This window comes from Mesocricetus auratus, unplaced genomic scaffold, assembly GCF_017639785.1.
Source record: "Mesocricetus auratus isolate SY011 unplaced genomic scaffold, BCM_Maur_2.0 Super-Scaffold_4256, whole genome shotgun sequence".
NCBI lineage: Eukaryota > Metazoa > Chordata > Mammalia > Rodentia > Cricetidae > Mesocricetus > Mesocricetus auratus.
Window position 1 is genome coordinate 90,855,721 of NW_024429182.1, and position 22,756 is coordinate 90,878,476.

The following is a 22,756-nucleotide window of genomic DNA, read 5'->3' on the forward strand; positions in this document are numbered from 1 at the left end:
ATAAAAGATGAAGTCTAGGAATATGTTCCCCATAAAAGAAAAGGGGAAAGCTCCTATATTGATGGCTGTAACAATGAAAAAACAGAGTGGGCACATGTACAAACCAAGAGTACTAGGGTAGGATTAAGAAGTTGGAGAGGGCTCATCAATACAGGAAGATGAGGATTCAATATCTTTACATGACCATTTAACCTCATACTCTACTACCATGAAGAAAGGTGTATAGTCAAAGTACTGAAAATATGTGTTCTGGTTTTTATGTCAGGTGTATAAAGGTCCATCCGTAGGAGAATAGGGTCAGCAGCAGTGCCTGCTCACTGAAGCTGGGCCATGGTTGATTTCCTGATTCTTCCTTTCCTCTCCTTGTTGGTCATTCACCTAATAACATCTACTTCTTATCATCTACATTCTAGTAAAATTGTTCAAATATTTATTCAATTTTCTAATAGTGTCTCTTCATAGTAAATAATGTACTAAATATAAATTTAAAATACAGAACAACATAATCTCATTTCCATATCACTTGCCCTTGTTAGCTTTCAGTCTCCAGTATAACTTTTCATTGAAAATACTACACACTTGCATGTTATACACAATTAAGTATTTTCTGTCTTGTTGGAATTTATAAATCTCTCTAACTCCTTGTGTCTCTAATCTCATTACACTAAGAAAAAACAATTGAATGCTAAGTCTTATTTTCCAGTAAAATATTTTCTCAGCATTTGATTTAGAGTTTCCATAACATAGCAAAACTCTCATGCTTTCCAGTCTGAAGACGTGATTATGGTAATGTTAGTTAAAGTAGGTCTTGCCCATAGGAATAATATGAAGTTCATTCTAAGGCAAAATTTCTAGAATTGTTTTACAAGTTCTAATTTGCTCATTGACCTATTCTGAAAAAAAACAAGACTGTTGCATAGACATTAACAGTAGCACACAAATTCTAAAATTTCCCTTGCAACTCTCTGTAAGTACTGATATTTATACCATGCCAAATACTCTATTTTTAAATGTGTATGCAAATAGGGCTGGAACTTAAGTCAAATCTTATACTATATTATCAAGATCCTTTTTCCTAAAAAATTGGAATTGACCTAGTTTTTTGGGTTTTGGGGGGTTTTGTTTTGTTTTGTTTTGTTTTGTTTTGTTTACGAGACAGGGTTTCTCTGTATTGTTTTGGAGGCTGTCGGTCCAGCCTGGCCTCGAACTCACAGAGATCTGCCTGCCTCTGACTCCTGAGTGCTGGGATTAAAGGCGTGTGCCACCAACGCCCGGCTTGACCTAGTTTTTAAGACGTATGCTTACACCTGGATGTGTATAACCCAGCTAATATTTGCATAACATTTGTTAGAAAGATACGCTCAGTACACTAACTGAAGGTTGATAACACTGAAAACATTCTCTACACAATAAGAGTGCTGACATCAATAGACAGGTTGTGGTAGAGTGTATGTTAAATGCATGATTGCAGAGTCAGTGCTGAAACAACAGTACTCTGTAAAAATTTATTCTGTTTCTCCAAGACTCATTTTTCTCATCTGTAAATAAGACTCAACTTTCTCATTTATAATTACTTACCTCATAGACTCATTGGGAAATGAAATGTAGAAGCCACATGGTTTTAGAGACCAAGGCCTTACATACAAGTGACCTTAATTATTCTTCATGAGAATATGGGCAGTTTATTTTCTGTCTTTGCCCAGTAAATTTATCCACAAAATAAAACAATAGTGCTGCTTACTTAGGTTGTTGTTAGAAATAGGTGAATTCATATATGCAACTAAAATTGAGCCTGACACATATAAGGCATATAAATGACATAAAGGCAAAGATCTTTATATGTGCAAAAGATCTATAGCAGCAATAATTATTCCTATCAGCTAGCTAACTTCAACTGGTCTCGCAGATAACATATGAATATGTAAAGATAAGAGTTAGCACAAATAAACAGGATTTAATATCAAGCAATCAGTAGCACCATGTGATAGATACTAAGGAAATCATCACAAATGTCATGATTTCAAAGTCTATGAATAGACTCTGACAGTTGCCTTCCTCAGAGCATCCATTACATCTCTGTTCCTCAGACTGTAGATGAGGGGGTTAAGCATAGGAATCACCACTGTGTAGAACACAGACAGCACCTTGTTCTGTTCAGTAGAGTAATTGGACTTGGGCATCACATAAATGAAGGTGATGGTCCCATAGTAAAGAGTGACTGCAGTGAGGTGGGAGGTGCAGGTGGAGAAGGCCTTGTGGCGGCCCTCGGTGGAGTTCATTCTCAGTATGGTGATAAGAATGTAGATGTAGGAGACAGCTATGACAAACACTGTCACAATGATAATGGAGCCAGAAGAGATAGAGGGAATGATTCCAATAACAGAGACATCTGAACAGGACAGTTTCAACAAAGGGGAGAAGTCACAGAAAAAGTGATCGATCTGATTTGGTCCACAAAAGGACAGATTTAACAAGCAACCTGTAAATGTCCAACCATTCATGCATCCACCAACATAGGAAGTTCCCAACAGTAGAAAGCAGACTCTGGGAGACATGAGCATGGAGTAGAGGAGGGGTGAACAGATTGCTACATAGCGATCATAGGCCATGGCAGCCAGTAGGAAGCACTCAGCTGACCCAAATGACACTGTTATACAGAGCTGAGCTTCACAGGCAGCTACGGGTAGGGCCAACCCATGCCCAAGGAGTTCCATAAGCATTATAACTGAGACTGAGGTTGAATATATAATGTCTACAAAAGCCAGATGGCTGAGGAATAGGTACATGGGTGTGTGAAGCTGGGAAGAAATCCTTATCAATGTGATGATGCTGATATTTCCTACTAAAGTGATAATGTATACCCCTAGAAATATCACAAAGAAGACTATACACAGTATAGGATCCTCTGTTAGTCCCAAAATTATTAGCTCTGTCACAGTGGTGTGGTTTCCAGTCTCCCTTTGTGTGAATTGCTCCTGTTGAGGAAAATAAAAATAATTTTTATATTTTCACATTGCTAGATTTTTTATTCTCCTCACACTTATTCATATTTATCTCCTCTGCCCCACATATAAACACTACATTTTTGGAACTGTGGTTTTTTTCCTTTTATCTTAGAAAAAAATTAGATTACTGAACCTCACTCTCTGTCACTTGTTATTTTTTGCATGTACTGTTTCCTAAAGGCTATTACTCAGTACTTCACTGTTATGATCTCTTTCAAATGGTCCAGATCCATAATTTATTCTCATGTTATTCATTGTTTATTGGAAATTCTACAAACACCCCTTACAATGTGTTCCCATACCAAACGAACCCTTTTCTTTAACCAGTTCACCTATATTTCATATCTGAATGCTGATAACACCCAGTATCTCCTGTCTACAACTTGGTAGCCTTCCTAGCTATGTTTCATTGTGCCACAAAAAAATAAAATACAATTACATACCAATTGTTTCCCAATTTTATAACTTTGCTAACACAAAAACATACTTATCATATCAAAGGTCATAGACCTAACTCATTTTTTAGTCAAATGAGTGATCATGGACCAGGAACATGCAGTCAGGTTGCCCCAACTACCATTACCCTATGTGACAACATTTTATAAGCCTTTTGTAGTTACAGAACAAAAGAGATCCATAGCACAATTCACTTTACAAATTTATTTGTGTAAACATCATGTAGGTAGGTTACAGTAATATTTGGGAATCTCTATTATAGCTTTCAGATGCTGTCTCATTAAACCCTTAGCTTTTGTGTTGGTAGACGCTAATAGTCTAAGAATACATCCCAAAAGATGTCATATAGTAGTCACAAGGATGTTACAGTAAACAGAGAAATGGGCAATGAATGACTATAAAAAGATATAGGATAGCTCAAGAATATTTAATATAAGTTTGGCTTTTCTTTAAATTTCATTTTATATTTCACACACAGTTCTCCTTCCCACCTCTCCTTCTGCTCCCATCACTCCCCTCCCCAGCCCACCCCCATCCATTCTTCACAAACAGCTTACTGCCTTGATGTTACCTCCAACATTAAAATCTGTTTTTCATTGCATTCATTGTCAATGTTACAATGGTACAAACTATTTTATACATAAAATCATTGAAATACTTGAATAAAGCCAGCATGCCCAAGAGAACAATCAGTGACCCACGCCAGACCCATGAAAGTCCTGTGCATTCTGCCTCAGTCTCTGTGAGTTCATATTATTTGATCATACTGATTTAGATTTACTGCTTTCTTGGTGTCCTCCATCCCCTCTGATTCACACATCTTTCTGCCTCCTCTTTTGCAGGGTACCCTGAGCCCTGAAGGGAGGAGTGTGCTGGAATTAAATAAAATTGAAATGCTGGTACTTTCAGTTGTCCCATGTTTTGAAGAACATAACTTTCCTTTCTATATGCCAGGACTCCGTGTTGCACATCTCCAAGTAAGCATTCTCTGACACCTGCCCAGGTCTGGACTAAGACTGTCTTTGTGTGTATTGTGTGAGCCATTATTTGTCCTTCTCTCCCTCCCTCCTACATACTTAAGTTCCTGATCTATTTTATTTATTCTTGTCACCCTGGGTCAGGGACTCTGACCATTCCAATATCCTTTCTCCTTACTAAATCAGGTGCTTGTGGTTGTAAATGGGGGACATAGGCCTAGGAACATAATCCAACCCTAGTATCAGGCTTTTCCAGATTTTTTTTCAGATTCTCATCTCTCATGCTTAGCAGTGGTTTTGATTGCTTCAGACCCATCTTTTCTTGGGTCCCCAGATCCAACAAGTATAGCTATGTCAGGAACACCACAGGGCCTCTCTTGCTGACCTTAAACCAATGAAAATCTACCTCAATAAAACTCATGCTCTTGCACTTACCATTTAGAAACAAGATTTGTGATGCTGAATTCCAAAAGGGACTTTAGGAAGATATATTCCATTTGCTTTTATAAATATTTGGAGGCTGAATACAATGTGAGCTATTAAATACTCTCGCTGGCCAAGAATAAACATGCAGAGGGGATGATGATGGATGTCTTTATCATGATGAGAGAGAAACATTGTGAACTCTTGGTGCTACTCCTGACTGTCCCTTTGAGAGGCGGGTCCCTAGGTTTTTTGCACAGAAATCACTTCTGGAACCAGGTGACTCATTAAGTCCTGGCTATCTCTCTCTAGGGTATCTACATGTTATGGTATTTTTTGGAATTCTTTTTCATTGTTTACTGAAAACCAGTGAAATGATTTGTGTTTTCCCAGAGGAATACAAGGCATTAATTAAAAAATAACTTATTTTATTAATTGAGGCTAGCTAGTATGGTGATGTAAGAGGACTTCTCGGTTAAACTTTAAATCAAATTGCAAAACCCTGTCCAAAATGAAAGGTAGAATAGTACATAATGAACATATTGCTTTGACCTAGTGTTCACTTTTCTAAGGAAACATTAAGATGATGATAGAATTATGTATATAAGTTTCACTCTTTTTTACATATCTGGGACCTATTTCTTCCCTCAATACAACAGCATAGGAATGCCTTTTGAGGCACCTGAGTATCCACATTGCAATGCAGGCAATAAGCCAAGTTCATTAAATATTTGACTCAACTCACCCAAATATTTAGCCTTTCTTTCCATGTTTTACATATTTGATGTAGGCATCCATCATTTCTACACGTCTTTGACCAATACCAGTATGTAGAGCATCTTAAAGTGATTTGTTATGTTGTGGTACCCATAACTATCATTGTCTGACCTCTTATTCAGCACCATGCATCATATGTTCACATGTACATTCTTCAACACAAAGTCATCAAAGTATTTTTCTTCTCCTACAAATGAAATTAAGGCCTTACTGTGGATCTTGAAATGACCATGTAAGACAGCTCCAACTTCTGTCAAGTGCAATCTAATATCTACAGTTTGTATAACTAATGGTACCTGTGACCTAAAGACTAGTGGCAAACCTAAAGATTTAAGTCTCATTTCAATAATTAAGCAAAACTATAATATGATACATTTTCAGCACTTCCCAGTCATACATTGTGAGTTATGAGTACCCACACACTTCTCAGTCTTCCACTTAGGAGCATTCCCATGGACCCTAAGGGTATGTAACAGACTTACCATGTCTGCAGAGTTCAAACTGTGTGTGTATGTGTGTGTGTGTGCGCGCTCCCACGCATGCGTGAGAGAGAGAATGTACACATACATGCGTGCACATATTTGAATGCACATGTATTCTAACACCAACCCTGTTGACCATGTTACTGAGTTAGACAGTCACCCAGAGAACAGCAAGATTCCATATTCATTAGAACCCTATTATCAAGCTCCTTGAAACAGACCCCACTGTGGATCCAGATATTGTTAGTAAAATAGTTACAAATTGACCAAGGATGGAAGGTGACCCACTACTCCTATATCCCACTACAAAAGAAAACTAACTTAAAATTTTCCATTGATACAAATCCACATGAAAGAAAGTAAATTTCTAGAGATAATGCAAAACAAAGTATTTTTAGAACAAAAGTTTTAGGTACAGCACAAGAACCGTAAACTATGATGAATTACCAAACAGAAATACTTCTGAGTTTGTACATTTTGAAACTGAATGATGTAAATAATCAAACCTTTTTCTTCCTGTCTACAACTATTTCTTTTTTCTACTGGAATTCAAATTCATATGAACACTAGAATTAATATAAAACCACTTACAAATATCCTTTAATTTTATCATAATTTCAATAACTATAGTTAAATTTATTGCATGAAATTATATGCATATATATATGGCTATGTGCACATGAGTGCAGGCGTCTTGGAAATCCAGGAGAGGGCATCAGATCCCTTGGAGGGTGAGTAAATGGCAGGCATGAGCCACATAATTTGGCTGATGGGAATTGAACTTGGGTTTTCTGGAAGAGCAATACAAGCACTTAATCACTGGATCATCTCTCCAGCCCCTTTTATATTAAATTTAAGCTAGGATGCAAAGTAACCAGTTCCACTATGGCATTTTTGTACACATATGTCATTATAATTTGGCCTTCATCACCCAACTACATAAGCTATCCCCAATGTCCCTCTTGCTGGTCCCTAATCATCCTCCATAGAGTCCCCATTTCTGTGATCATGTCATATGCATTCTGTTTCCCTCTTTTCTGCCCTTCACATCGCCCTTTCCTTAAGATTGTTTTCCCTCTCTCATTTTACTTTCATTTGACTTTCACATCCTACAAACATGCATATACACATGCATAGATATATATACATATATATAATTATATATAATTAAATCTAGATTCAGTATATGAAATAAAATTTGGTATTTGTGTCTTAGGAAACTGGCTAAATTTTCTTACATACTTATGTCCTTCTGCATCCATACTACATCAATGCTGCATTTCATTTTTCATGACTAAAAAGTAAATTCCAGGGCATGTGCCTGTGCATGTATGTATGCATGCCTGTGTAACACAATTCGGTGTCCATTCTTAGGTTTATCAACACCTAGATGGGTGCCATACCATAGTTATTGTGACTTTTGATGTGGTAAAGATGGGTGTGTAAGTATCTTCTTAGCATGTTGATTTATATTGTTCTGATATATACTAGGATTTGTAAAGATGAGTCCCATTAGAGCTCTACTCTTGAATTTTTAAGAAAACACCACATTGATTTCCATAGTGATTATCCCAGTTTACTTCCATCCAGGGGTAATAGTTTTTCCCTGTGTCCTCATATCAGCACTCATTGTAATTTGCTTTCCTCATAATGGACATTCAGACCAAGATTAGTTAAATTTTTTAAATTTTGTAGTTTACATTTCCCAAAGCATGTTGAACACTTTGTCAATTATTTGTTGACCAACTGTATTACTTTCTGTGAACTGTAATTTGAGTTCATTGACTTTTCTATTGATTGAATGATTTGGTTTTTTTCAGTGTTTAATTTTTACAATCCCTTATAGAGTCTAGATAGAAGTCCCCTATCTGATATGCAGTTGGCAAACAATGTTTCCCATTCTGCATGCTATCTCTTCACTCTGACAATTGTGTCCTCTGCTATGCAGTAGTTTTAGTTCATGCAATCCCTTTGTCAGTCATTTCTGGGGATTTTAGTTCATGCAATCCCTTTGTCATTTCTGGGGATTATCTACTGTGCTACCACTGTCCTTTCCATAGAGTGCTTCTTATGTCTGCATCTTGAATTGCTTTACTCATGTTCTCCTCCAGAAGTTACAGGTTTTAGACCTTATGTTTGGGTCTTTAATCCATTTTAATTGATTTTTGCATACAGCAAAAGTATGGTTTCATCCTTCCTCACGTGGAAATCCAGTTTGACCAGCATTATTTGTTAAAGAAGCTTGCTTTCACCAGTCTATTATTTTTAGGCTTTTGCCAAAATTGGATGGCAGTAGCTGTGTACATTTGTTTCTGTATTCACAATTTTATCACATTGGTCTGTATGTCTGTTTCTGTGCCAGCACAATACTGGTACTATGAGCCTGTCATTAAAATCAATTACAATGATGCCACCAAGATATCTCTTTTCTGCTTAGGATTACGTTGGCTTTTGTGCTTCCTCTTAACCTTTAGCATTGTTTTTCCTACATCTGTGAAGAATACCTTTAGGAATTACATTGACTCTGTAGATCACTTACAGCAACATAAGCCAATTTTGCAATGTTAATTCTGCTGATCTTCAAGAGTCTTCTTTAATTTCATCAATGTTTTGATATTTTCATTATGTAGGTCTTTCAATACTTTAACTAGGTTTGTTTTGGGGTAATTTTTTCCTAATTTCTTTCTCCATAGCCTTATGATTGGTATACAGAAAGGCAGCTGAAGTTTCTATATTGATTTTGTACCTACTCTATTTATGAGACTATTTATTTAAAATAAGTATATATTGCAGTAGGTGACGCAAACATTTTCTAAGAGGTTTGAGTCAAGTTAATTATCTATCCTTTTAAATAATTCCTCATTTCTTAATCGTGAATATTTTTAAATCCTTACTTTAGTGTTTCTTTTCCTTCATTTTTTTCCTAAAGTGAAAATCTACACTCATCATATGACCTACCTATACCCCCCTTGGGTATACTCTCAAAACCTTTATATCAACATCCTGGAGAGACACTTGCATATCCATGTTAATGCTACACTGATCTCAATAACAAGGAAACAGAACTGAGCAAGATGTCCATCAACAGTTGAATATGACAAAGAAAAACTGGAGTATAAATAATGGAGCTTCATTCATCCATTAAAAAAATTTTGACATCCACAAGAAATGGATGGAACTGGAATTCATTAAGAAAAAACAGTGACATCTATGCCAGAGATGCTGGCAAGGGGCATGTCTGGTTCTATGTCCCTACAGCAACAAGAGTCTGCATCAATCTCCATGGCTTCAGTTACCACTGACAGCCATGCAATACCCAGGTCCTGGGCTTCCACCTGAGGCCAGGTTTGTATCTGATGATCATGCTGCAGTCAGGTGTGGGGACACCAGACCTTGAGCAGAAACCCACTTCCCCTTAGGCCTGGGAGCAGGCATCTGTGTAATGTTTACTGAAAACAATTCAGTGCTTTAAAGCTCTTGATAGGGCTCAGATAAGGGCTTGCTCACTGAGATACCATGACTTTCACATCCCCTACGGCTAGATGTCTCTTCCTGTCCCTGCCCCCTGCGGTGTCTCCCCGATTCTGGGGCCGGAGATTAAACCACCAGCCAGGAGGGTGAGAAGTGGAAAGAATGGTATGTAAATGGATGGCAAAAGTCCTTAAAAAGGGAAGCTCTTTTTTTCTTGGAGAGACTTCTCCTGAGACTTCTCTCTCCTAAGCGGACTTGGAATCTCCTCCTAAGCTGACTTGGGAAGCATAAAGTTTTCTTAAAGCAACAGACCGGTCTCTGTGTCATCTATCCCGACCACCTGGCTACATTCTCGGATGCAGGCCGCACAGCAGGTGCGACAATTGGAGGATCCCACCAAGATTGTGAAAGCGAGGTAAGTGAGCGGGTTCGTCTCCTTTTCTGGCCAGGGACAGATTGGGGAAAAAAAGAAAAGAAACCATGGGGAATAGTTCTGGGAAGCTTAAATTACAGTATCAAGTTAAAAAGTTACTTGAAGGACATGGGACTACAGTAAAGTCTAAAACCTTAGAAGGCTTTCTAAAGTCGATCGAACGAGCCAGTCCATGGTTCATTACCGGGGGGAGCTTAAATATCCCAGATTGGGAGGAGGTTCGCCGTGATCTTCATCAACTTTTACGAAAAGAGGGACCTGAGTCCCTGCCCCCATCTACATTCTCCTTATGGAGATTAGTGAAGGGAGCACTCTTGACAGATAAGGCTAGCCACTGCCAGGTAGTCCAGGCCACAAAAGAGGCTTTTTCAGAGTTACAAGAGATTGAGACTCAAGCCTCCCTGAGTTCTGAGGCAGAGAGTGACAGTGAATCATCTGGAGAAACCCTGACTGAAACTAGAGGCTCCATTGTTAGTGAGGATGAGGAGGAGCCTCTTAGCAACAACAAAAGAGTTAATAGAAATCTCGGGGCGCGACCCAAAAGGAGGGACTTCAGTCAGAATCGGGTATATCCTACTCTGTCAGACCTAGAAAATGAAAATAGCTCAGACCCAGACTCTGACTCGTCAGAGTCTGAGAAGGAACGGTTACTTGCTGAGGTCTCCGCCCTTAAAAAGGCACTAAAAAGGACTCGAATTAAAAAAAGACAGGACAGGGAGAGAAATCCTTCATACTCTAAAATGAGGGACTCCTCCTTCTCGGACCTGGAGGGAAGACCCAGAGGAGGGGTCCAATGCTATCCGGTGGTGGCCCCAGTAATGGAAGTTCCAGACCCAAACAACCCTGAGCGGGTCATTAGGCGCCATAACCCTTTAAGTTTCAAAGATATGAAACAACTGAAAGAGGCAACTCTAAATTATGGAGCACAGGCTCCCTTTACACTTTCCTTAATGGAATCTTTTGTGCCTCTTAATTTGACACCTGGCGATTGGCAGCAGCTTTGCAGAGCAGCTTTGTCCGGGGGAGATTATTTGATTTGGAGAGGTGAGTTTCAAGAAAGATGCAGCCAGACAGCCCAAAGGAATGCACAGGCCGGACAGCCCCAGAGAAAAGTGGAGATGCTTACTGGGAGTGGTCAGTATGCCACCGCTCAACAACAAATGCAATATGACATCGCTGTCTATGCCCAAGTGGCGGCAGCAGCCCAAGGTGCTTGGAAAGCATTGCCTTCAAAGGAAGGAGGGGATCACCTGTCCAGAGTCCTTCAAGGACCCTCCGAAACTTTCCAAGACTTTGTAGACCGCCTCAGTCAGGTAACAGAGAGAATATTTGGGGGCATTGGGCCTGCGATGCCAATTATCAAACAGATGGCTTTTGAAAATGCAAATAAGTACTGTAAGGAGGCTCTTCGCCCCCATCGCAACAAAAGTCTAAATGACTACATCCGGATCTGTAGAGACATTAATGGTAATTTCATCCAGGGCCAAGTGTTAGCTGCTACTATTCGACCCCAAGGGGGAAAAAAAAGATCTAATCAGGGAGGGAGAAAAACATGTTTCAGCTGCGGTAGGGAGGGACACTTCCATAGAGAGTGCCCTCAAAATAGTACTACTAGTCTCAAGACACCTGGTTTATGCCCCCGCTGCCAAAGGGGATATCATTGGGCCACTGACTGTTACTCTAGAACTGACTTGGGGGCAATTTCCTTCCTACTAATAATAATCAAAAAAACTGGAAGAGGGCCCCGCCCCAGGGCCCCAAAACCAATGTATATGGGGCAATGACCCCCGCTGTGGACAGCAGCAAGATTCGTTTACTCCCCCAGAGCAACCCCTTCATATATCAGACCTCCTTAGAGCCACTTCAGGCAGTACGGGACTGGACATCGGTCCCTCCACCCGGGCAGTCCTAACACCCGAGATGGGGATCCAGGCCCTCCCTACTGGGGTACATGGGCCATTGCCCCCAGGCACAGTTGGACTACTTTTGGGATGGTCCAGTACTATCCTTCGAGGCATCCAGGTACACCCTGGTGTTATAGACCAGGATAGTGAGGGAGATATTAAAATAATGACATCAGTGGACAGTGGGGTTGTTGCCATCCCAGCAGGAGAATGGATTGCTCAGTTACTCCTCCTCCCTACAGCTCCTTGTGAGGCTCAAAAAATTAAAGAGAAAAGGGATAACCAAGGTTTTGGAAGTACTGGCCCAGCAGCATTTTGGGTAGCCACCATGGAGAACCGCCCCCAGCTTACATTAAAGATAGAAGGCAAGTCCTTCAAAGGCGTTTTAGATTCTGGTGCGGACATTTCTGTCCTCTCAGATAAAGTCTGGCCCCCTGCCTGGGCCAAGCAGGAAGGGAAGGTGACCCTCCAGGGAATAGGACAGGCTGGGCCACAAAGGAGCCTCAGAATGCTAAAGTGGCAAGATTTTGAGGGCCACACAGGGTTTTTTCAACCATATGTTTTGTCTGGCCTCCCTATCAACCTCTGGGGACGAGACCTCCTACAAGAAATGGGAGTGGTCCTCACCACCCAGGCACCTAAGTCCAAAAGCGGGGCCCCCCAGCAAGGGATGGGCTGGAGTCAGGGGAAGAGACTAGATAAACTAGAACAGGGAGAGGCTTGCCCGGTGGCATCCCCCCCTTTGAATACCAGGGCCCCAGGGAACAGGAAGGATTTTAACCATTTTTAATGAGGGTCACTGTTGCGCCGCCAGCCCCCATACCTATCACATGGCTATCAGATGATCCCGTATGGGTGGAACAGTGGCCCTTACCAGCAGAAAAACTCCAGGCGGCTCATCAGCTAGTTCAAGAACAATTGGAGGCGGGCCATCTGGTCCCCTCCATGTCCCCCTGGAATACCCCCATATTTGTAATTAAAAAACCATCAGGAAAGTGGAGGTTACTACAAGACCTGAGGGCCGTAAATGCGACTATGCAGCCCATGGGGGCGCTCCAGCCTGGCTTGCCCTCACCTGTGGCCATTCCTAAAGACTGGCATTTGATTGTCATTGATTTAAAAGATTGCTTCTTTTCCATTCCCCTACATTCTCAAGATAGTCCTCGGTTTGCATTTAGCCTTCCTGCAATTAACTTTAGGGAGCCTGCACTTCGCTTCCAATGGGTGGTGCTCCCCCAAGGGATGGCTAACAGTCCAACTATATGCCAGATTTATGTAGCTGCCTGTTTAGATCCCCTCAGGCGTAAGTTCCCTGATCTTTACATCATCCACTACATGGATGATGTTCTTTTGGCTGCAGCCGAGGAGAGGCAATGTTACATAGCCTTTGCAGAGCTACAAGAGCTCCTGGAGGCCCACGGATTTATTTTGGCTCCAGAAAAGATCCAAAAGAGACCTCCTTATACTTACTTGGGTCATCAAATTCAACAAACTGGCCTCCGGCCCCAAAGACTCCAAATTGATTGTTCAAATTTAAAAACGCTTCATGACTGGCAGAGATTTTTGGGAAGGGTGCAGTGGATTCGCCCTTCTCTTTCTATTGAAACAGCAGCTCTTAAACCCCTTTATGATATTCTTCCTGGGGATCCCGCTCCAACTTCCCCTAGACAGATTACCCCAGAGGCCAGGAATGCCCTACAATTGTTGTTAAAAAGTATAGAGCAAGCCCACCTTTGGCGTATAGATTATGGACAGCCTCTTGTTCTGGTTGTACTTTCATCTAGCTTTTCGCCCACTGCTGTGTTTTGGCAGACTGGCCCCATTTATTGGATACATTTGTCAGCCTCCCCTAAGAAGGTAGTGGTCCCCTACTATAATCTGATTTTACAATTGTTATGGAAGGCACACAAGTTTAGCATCCAAACCTTTGGAAAGAGTCCTGATGAAATTATTCTTCCTTATGATAAAGAGAAGATGGAATATCTACAGACCTTCCATAATGGGTGGACCCTGTTTATTACATCTACAGGTGCCAAGTTTGATAACCTTTATCCCAATAGCCCTTTGATGTCTTTTTTAAACAACATCCTGTGATTTTTCCCAAAGTTTTAAAGGAGAGCCCCCTAGTTGGAGCTCGCTCAGTCTTTACAGATGGTTCCTCCAAAGGTTTCGCGGTGGTGGTTTCTTCTCAGGTGCAGAAGAGGGTACCCATAGGGAAAATGTCAGCACAAGCTGCAGAGTTGTTTGCCTGTTTGATGGCCTTCCAAATGTTTGAGGGGGACCCCTTTAATTTATATACTGATAGTGTCTATGTTGCCAACATTGTCAGACCTTTAGAAACCTCTCCATATGTTCTTCCAACCTCTCAGATTCGTTCCTTATTAGTTCAGCTCCAACATCTTATTTGGCAGCACATCCACCCTGCTTATGTGGGATTTATTCGTGCACATACTAACCTTCCAGGACCCCTTGCCCAGGGCAATCAATTTGCTGACTCCTTGACCCGCCCTAGGGTCTTATACACTCAGGAGCAGCTTGCCTACCAGCTCCATGAGCGATATCATCTAAATGCCCGCTCCATTAAATTTCATACTGGGTGCCCCCTATCCATGGCTACACAGATTACCTCTCAGTGCCCTGACTGTGCCCCTTATCATAATTCTCCCAATGAGGGGGGTAAATCCCTGGGGCCTCAGGGCCAACCATCTTTGGCAAATGGATATAACTCACCTGCCATAGGCAGGGAAATTAAAATACATGCATGTTTCGGTGGATACGTATTCTAAACTGATTTTTGCCTGTCTCCACTCAGGAGAGAAGATTAAAGATGTTATTTCCCATTGCCTGCAGGCCCTTGCCTACATGGGTGTTCCTGATGCCCTAAAAACGGACAATGGCCCTGCCTATGCCAGCAATCGCTTTGCTGCCTTTTGCTGGGAACATCACATTGTCCATTCTTTTGGTATTCCTCACAACCCCACCGGACAGGCCATTGTGGAGCACACCCATGCCACTCTCAAACAGTATTTTAAAAAAAATAAAAAAGGGGGAATATGTCACCTCCCCCAATATTCAGTTATCCACCATACTTTATATTTTAAATTTTTTGACCATAGACAGTAATAATTTGTCTGCTATGGAGAGACATTGGAACAAACCCTCCCAGTCTTTGGGATGGGTCAGATGGAAGGATTTGATTACAGGAAAATGGCAGCCACCCACTCCCCTACTAGCTAGGGTCCGAGGGGCTGTTTGTGTTTTCCCTCCAGGAAGTGAGAAGCCTATTTGGGTCCCCGAACGGTGCATCAGGCATGTTGACCCCGACTCTGCTCCCGACACTAGGAATGCTCGCCATGATAAAAATGATCCAAACATTGCCAAACTCAGGTAAGGGAAGTATGGGCACTGGTGAGGAAAACCCCTCCCACCGTTTTGATGCCAGTTAGTCACTGCAGCTCCCCATTCATCGCCTTTATAGCACTAATAAATACATTGGGAGTGGCTGCTGCCAACACGAGAGTCTGAGTTTCCCCCTCCTAAAAGGGGAATCTCTGCTTTATTAAAAATATTTAAAATCTCCATGATTAAACCCTCAGTTGAAGGGTGGATTGGATTAAATGTCTAGGCCCTCACCTAACAAAGGTCAAAAAAGAAAGGGAACCTAAGATAAGAAGTTGCCCTCAGTTGGAGGGTAGATTGGAGGATCATCCTCAATGGAAAGATAGATTAAAGATGGGTAAATTAAATAAACTGGTAACAGTTAATAAATGAGGTATTAGTATTCAGTAAAGAAAAAGACAAAGGTATATAAAATAAAAATGTTTGGTTACATTTATATAGGGTAGGTTATTGAATTTTGTGAGTCATCTCTAAAAACTTTTGGCAAAAGCCTGGCCTATCCACTTTGCATCTACAGAATTACAAGGAGTGGGTATGGCTGTAGCCCCTGAGTGTAGCTCAAAACTTCTCTAATGAAGAAATGATGAGGGACATACAGGACTTTTTCAACCTTTTGTTTTAATTCAAAGATTGACTGGAGTTGTTCTATTAAAGAAGTTTCAGTTCAACAAACTAATCATAACCCAGGCAAGGAGAGATATGTATGCATGGTCTGTGTGTATGGACATGGCCACGTCAGTATGTATGAAGTGTGAAATGTAAATGCGTGAATGTTGACAAAAGCAACTGTTCTAATTGCCTTGGATATGATTAAAGGGATACTTAAATCCCTTCAAACAGTTAAAAACTACCTAAATCGATTTAGATATAGCCAAAAGGAACATCCAGTCAGTCGGTTAATATTTTAACAAAAAATTCAAGTTAAGCCCTCAGAGCCAGTCAGAGAGAGAGAGAGAGAGAGAGAGAGAGAGAGAGAGAGAGAGAGAGAGAGAAAGAGAGGTTTTTTCAGGGAACTGTCCTGCCACTTTGGCAGGCCCCCACCCCCAAAGGCTTCTGTGTAGATGCAAATTAGGCCTTGTCAGCTCAGATGCAAATGAGGCCTTGTCAGCTAGTGAGAGCTACAGGTTACAGGTTAAAAAAAAAAAAAGGACTATTTGGGACATAGTATAGTTTACAATCCTTAAATGATTCTCAAAGGTACTTAATGGTTATGTCCCTTTTAAAGGACATCTACTAATACTTTAAATAGTGATCCCAATTCACCTAGATAGTTGACTAAGGAGGGTAGACAAATCCTTCTACTGTTATGGTCCAACTTCAACAGTTCAAACAAAATTTAAAAATAAAAGGGGGAGTAATGTCCCCAGTCCCCACATGATTCATTAAATAATCCACTCCTCATTTAAAAAATTTTAAAATGTAAATGCCAGTGAGGAATCTGCTTCAGACAGATTCTGACATAATGAAAGTTAAACAACTATTACTCAGGCCAAATGGAAACATCCATACACTAGACAGTAGAGTAGACCCTAATTTGGGGTCGAGGGCATGTTTTCTTACAGGAAAAGAATAAAGCTTCAGTAGCTGTCACAACATTTGGTGAGATGCATGGAGCAGAGAAAACTGGACCTGAGACCATGGGAGCCTGCTCAAGCCAGTTCGAGATCTCCTAAGTCGGTGTTCCTGACCCTTGATGTCATCAAATCTACAGCCCGAGAAAGAAATAAAACAGTCAGTTCGAGATTTCCAGTGTCTCATCAGGCTTGCTATACCAACCTCCTGGACCCGTGAGTTTTCATCCCAAAGCCAACAAAACTGGAAGATTAGCAGCTAGCTTTTGATACACCTTAAAACAACAGAATTCATTTTGCCAGCTTTTCCCTTTGGGGAAAAAAGACCCATTTAAAACATTTGGACATTGGTATGGACTGTGATGAGTGGCAAAAGCCTCTTTTCAGTATTTGAACAGAACATGGTCACTTGAAATATCAGACTTGGTAGTTCCTGTTTCTGGAATCACACCTATGCCAGTGTGTTCTTCTGGAGAAATGTGGTTTGTCCTGGTGCGACAAAAAGACTTTGACTCGGGTTGCATGTTCGGCCGATACTACTGACATTAAATCTACAGACTACATCACCACAGGAACAAATTGGTACTCTGTAAATAGTGCAACAAGCCTCCTGTTCATATTTTTTATAATGCTACATGTGTAACATCAATGATTGTACCTAATGTATCTGTGCAAGTGCACTCTCTAATGCTTTCCTAAGTAGATCTTAAAATGATTGTAAACTTTATCACTGTTTTGACCGTCAAATTGTAACTATAAATCACCCTTGTAGCAAAGAAAGGCTGGTGGTAGAATGCTAAGGCCCAGATTGGGGGATGGGCAGATGACAGAGAGGCGCTATGTCAGTGGGGGTCCTAGGAATGGTAACAGTGGCAGTAGGCATTCTGGCTTCATGCTGAGTTCAAAGTGCCTTAGCCCATGGCAATCCCGATAGCCATAAAGCCTTATTACAAATGATTTTAAGGTTGGGGCTATTTCAAAGACGGGCAACCTGTGGGGAAGACCCACTCCCACCTAAGACAGGGGTTCAAGGTCCCCCAAAGACGGGCCAGGGAGGGTGACCCTACTTGACCTAAGACACGAGTGCCTCATTTAAAAATAAAAAGGGGTGAATTGTGGGGACACCAGACCTTGAGCAGAAACCCACTTCCCCTTCGGCCTGGGAGCAGGCATCTGTGTAATGTTTACTGAAAACAATTCAGTGCTTTAAAGCTCTTGATAGGGCTCAGATAAGGGCTTGCTCACTGAGATACCATGACTTTCACATCCCCTACGGCTAGATGCCTCTTCCTGTCCCCGCCCCCTGCGGGTGTCTCCCCGATTCTGGGGCCGGAGATTAAACCACCAGCCAGGAGGGTGAGAAGTGGAAAGAATGGTATGTAAATGGATGGCAAAAGTCCTTAAAAAGGGAAGCTCTTTTTTCTTGGAGAGACTTCTCCTGAGACTTCTCTCCTAAGCGGACTTGGAATCTCCTCCTAAGCTGACTTGGGAAGCATAAAGTTTTCTTAAAGCAACCGACCGGTCTCTGTGTCATCTATCCCGACCACCTCGCTACATTCTCGGATGCAGGCCGCACAGCAGGTGCGACAGTCAGGGATCATAGAGATCTGAGTGACCTGCCCTGCTACACAGAGCCATGGTTACATCAGGGCTCAAGCTGTAGCTGAGGGGCATATCTGGGTCTGTGGCCCTAATGCAGCTGTGTTTGGTGTTGATGTCCATAGTTTGTGTTGCTATCAAAGGACACACAGATGTGGGGGGTCTGGGCCACCACCTGTAGCCATGTTGATGTTCAAAGGCCATGCCATGTCTGGGGCCATGCCAATGTTAGTGCCCTTAACTGCCACCTGGGACCATGGTATTGTCTGTGCCCAAATTGCTGCTGAGGGCATGTCTGGGTCTATGGCCCTACAGCAGCCAGGGTCTGAATTGATGTCTATGGCTCCTGTTACCACCAATGTCTGTGAGTACACATCTGGTCAGCCACCTGAGACCATGTTAGTATTCTAGTATTATGCTGCCAGTGGGGACATGTTGATCTGGGTGGTCTGTGCTGCTACTTGAGACATGGTGACATCCAGATTTGAGCTACTGCCAAGGGCCATGTCTGGGTCTGTGATACTAGTACAGCTTGCGTCTGTGTTGATCTCCATGGCCTATGTTACCACAGGTGTCATATTGAAAACCAAGGGCTGTGCTGATCCAGCACAGCCCTTTCCTGGCTCTGGCCCTGGCTGGCCACTACAACAGAATAGTTGGCTCTTCCTCTCATGGGAGGAATGGCCCCACACTCAGGAGAGATGGTTGCATTCCTCAACATGAGTGTAGAAGAGCTGCCCACACCCATGGCATAAGCATAGAAGAGCTAGCTCCACCCCTCACCTGAGGAGGGTGGTCCCAGAAGCCTGGACTCACCAAATCAACTACAACCCAGACCGACATCCACGGCTTTGAGTTGGTCCACCCCAACATCTATCCCATCTATGACCTGCTATAGTATATGAAGGGAATGGTCCTGAGGAACCATAGCCACAGGATCTCCAATGACTCTGGGTGACAACAGGATATCTGAGAGGTGTTATGTATGAGGATCCAATAGTGATGGTGCAACAGATGCCAGAGGCCTTGTACCAGGCTAATAACTCATTACAATGAGCATTTCCAAGTAAAGTAGAGTAGATAAGAGGGTATACTGTGTAATGAACTGCAGCTCCCAATGCCAATAAAATGAATGAAGAGGTGTTAGAAATGTGGGAAAGATGATCAAAGTGGTTTGCTTGTTTTGTTTTTAATGAACAGTTTTTAAATTTTCTTTTGGGATGATGCTGCAAGTATGAGGGATGAATATGGAGGGACTGGAAAATGAGCAGAATTAGGGTTCATGATGTGAAATTACCCCCCAGAAAAACAATTAAAAATGTTAGAAAAAAGGCAGGAAGCAAGCAAGGAAGAAAGGAAGGAAGGAAGGAAGGAAGGAAGGAAGGAAGGGGAAAGATAGAGATGAAAGGTCATAGAATACATAAAAGCAGAGGAAGGCATTGTTGGGGGAGGAAAAACCATAAAACAAGGAAAGAGGTCAAAGGGATGAGGGAGAGGACAGTAAAGGTAGAGGATGAGTTAGAGCAAGATATGATTCAAGATGCAAATATATGAAAATGTATAACAAAAGCCCTTACTTTGAATACTAACTACAGAAATTAAAAAATTAGGGGATCATATGAAAAATAATTTGTGTCTAGCAACTTAACATGTATTTTATATCAAATAGTGATGGCTTTGTTTAAAGAGATATTTATTTAGAATTTATGCTGTGAAACATTTTGACCCATATTTCTATTTCTTGGTCTGCATTTGAAAGAAACAGTGGTACAATGAAACACTGATAATAGTATAGCTGAATAAATAGTTATAAAAAGTTCATATGAATAATTTTAAAGCATGAATAAACAACCTATTTTTCAGGTTTCTCTGTGTAGCCATGGCTGTCCTGAAACTCACTCTGTAGTCCAAGCTGGCCTCAGACTCACAAAGATCTACCTGCCTCTGCATACTAAGTGCACCACCATTGCCTGGCTCATATGGACATTCTTTTTTTATTTAAATTACAAACAAGTTTGATTCACATGTCAATCCCAGCTCCCTCTCCCTCCCCTCCTACCCTGCCCCCAACACCCCCAACCCCTGCCCATCCCTGCTTTGCTCCCCAAGAAGAGTGAGGCACTCCATGGGGTATCTCCAAAGTCTGTCACATCAGCCAGGGTAGGGCCTAGGCCCTCCTCCACATGTCCAGGCTGAGAAAGCATCCCTCCCTGTAGAATGGGCTCCCAAAGTCCATTCGTATGGCAGGGATAAATACTGATCTACTATGTGAGGCCGCCATAGATTGGCGAGGCCTCCTCACTGACACCCACGTTCAGGGGGTCTGGGTCACTCTGATGCTGGCCTCTCAGCCATCTTTCTGGGGTCCATGAGCTCCCCCTTGTTCAGGTCAGCTGTCTCTGTGGCTTGCACCAGCCTGGTCTTGACCCCTTTGCTCATCACTCCTCCCTTTCTGCAACTGGGTTCCAGGAGTTCAGTTCAGTGTTCAGCTGTGGGTATCTGCCTCTTCTTCCATTAGCCACTGGATGAAGACTCTAGGATGGCATATAAGGCAGTCATCAATCTCATTATCAGGGAAGGGCATTTAAGGTAGCCTCTCTACTATTGCTTAGATTACCAATTGGTCATCCTTGTAGGTTTCTGGAAATCTCACTAGTGACAGATCTCTCCTCAAACATATAATAGCTCGCTCTATTATGGTGTCTCTCATCCTGTTCTGCTCTATTCTTCCCCCAACTCAACCTTCCTGCTCCCTCATGTCCTCCCCTCCCCCTCCTCTTTTCCCCCTCTCTTTCTCCTAGCTCCCTCTTCCCTCCCCCCATGCTCCCAAACCTCTCAGGAGATCCTATCCCATTCTTGTTCTCCAGGGTACCATGCATATCTCTTTTAGGGTCCTCCTTGTTTCCCAAACTTTCTGACAATGGGATTGGAGGCTTGCAGTTCCCTACTCCAAGTCTAAAATCCATATATGGGTGAGTACATACCATGTTTGTCTTTTTTGTGACTGGATTATTTCACTCAGGATGGATTCTTCTAGTGCCATTCATTTGCCTGCAAATTTCAAGATTTCATTTTTTTTATTCCACTGAATAGTACTCCATTGTGTGAATGTACCACATTTTTTCTATCAATCTTCAGTTGAGGGGCATCTGGGTTGCTTCCAAGTTCTGGCTATTACAAATAATGCTGCTATGAACATAGTGGAACAGATGTCCTTGTTATATGAGTTTGCATCTTTCGAATATATGCCTAAGAGTGGAATTGCTGGGTCTTGTGGTAGATTGATTCCCATTTTCCTGAGGAATCTCCATACTGCTTTCCAAAGTGGCTGTACAAGTTTGTAGTCCCACCAGCAGTGGAGGAGTGTTCCCTTTCTCCACATCCTTTCCAGTATAGACTGTTACTGGTGTTTTTTATTTTAGCCATTCTGGCCGTTGTAAGATGGTATCTCAGAGTTGTTTTGATTTGCATTTCCCTGATGGCTAAGGATGTTGAGTACTTTCTTAAGTGTCTTTTAGCCATTTTAGATTCCTCTATTGATAATTCTCTATTTAGTTCTGTACTCCACTTTTTAATTGGATTATTTGGCATTTGGTGGCTAGCTTCTTGAGTTCTTTTTATATTTTAGAAATCAGTCCTGTGTCAGATATGGGGTTGGTGAAGATATTTTCCCATTCTGTGGGCTGCCATTTTATCTTATTGACTGTGTCCTTTGCCTTACAGGAGCTTCTCAGTTTCAGGAGGTCTCATTTATTAACTGTTGATCTCAGTGTCTGTGCTACTGGTGTTATGTTCAGGAAGAAGACTCCTGTACCAATTCATTCACAAGTACCTCCCACTTTCTCTTGTAAGAGGTTCAGCGTGGCTGGATTTATGTTGAGGTCTTTGATCCATTTGGACTTAAGTTTTGTGCATGGTGATAGATATGGATCTATGCGCAGTCTTCCACGGGCCAGCATCCAGTTATGCCAGCACCATTTGCTGTAGATGCTTTCTTTTTTCATTGTATAGTTTTAGCTTCTTTATCAAAGATCAGGTGTTCATGGGTGTGTGGGTTAATATCAGGGTCTTCAATTCAATTCCATTGGTCTACCTGTCTATTTTTGTGTGAATACCAAGCTGTTTGCATTACTATAGCTCTGATAGTGTTTGAAGTCAAGAATGGTGGTGCTTCCTGAAATTCCTTTTTTGTGAATGATTGTTTTGGCTATCCTAGGTCTTTTGTTTTTCCATATAAAGTTGACAATTGTCCTTTCAAG

At 41.7% G+C, this 22,756-nt stretch overlaps 1 protein-coding gene across 2 annotated transcripts; it reads right to left on the bottom strand.

Moving 5' to 3' along the window:
• Positions 1-2,027: 2,027 nt before the first annotated feature.
• Positions 2,028-4,859, bottom strand: LOC101827936 (olfactory receptor 473). Of its 2 annotated transcripts, XM_005075719.1 has the most exons (2): positions 4,845-4,859; positions 2,028-2,954 (listed from the first exon to the last, which is right to left on the bottom strand). In XM_005075719.1, the coding sequence occupies exons 1-2, from the start codon at positions 4,857-4,859 to the stop codon at positions 2,028-2,030; spliced, it is 942 nt and encodes a 313-aa protein (XP_005075776.1). The 2 variants fall into 2 exon arrangements, with proteins under 2 accessions (XP_005075776.1, XP_021086137.1); XM_021230478.1 differs by lacking the exon at positions 4,845-4,859 and having other exon boundaries at positions 2,028-2,960.
• Between the last annotated feature and the right edge of the window lie 17,897 nt (positions 4,860-22,756).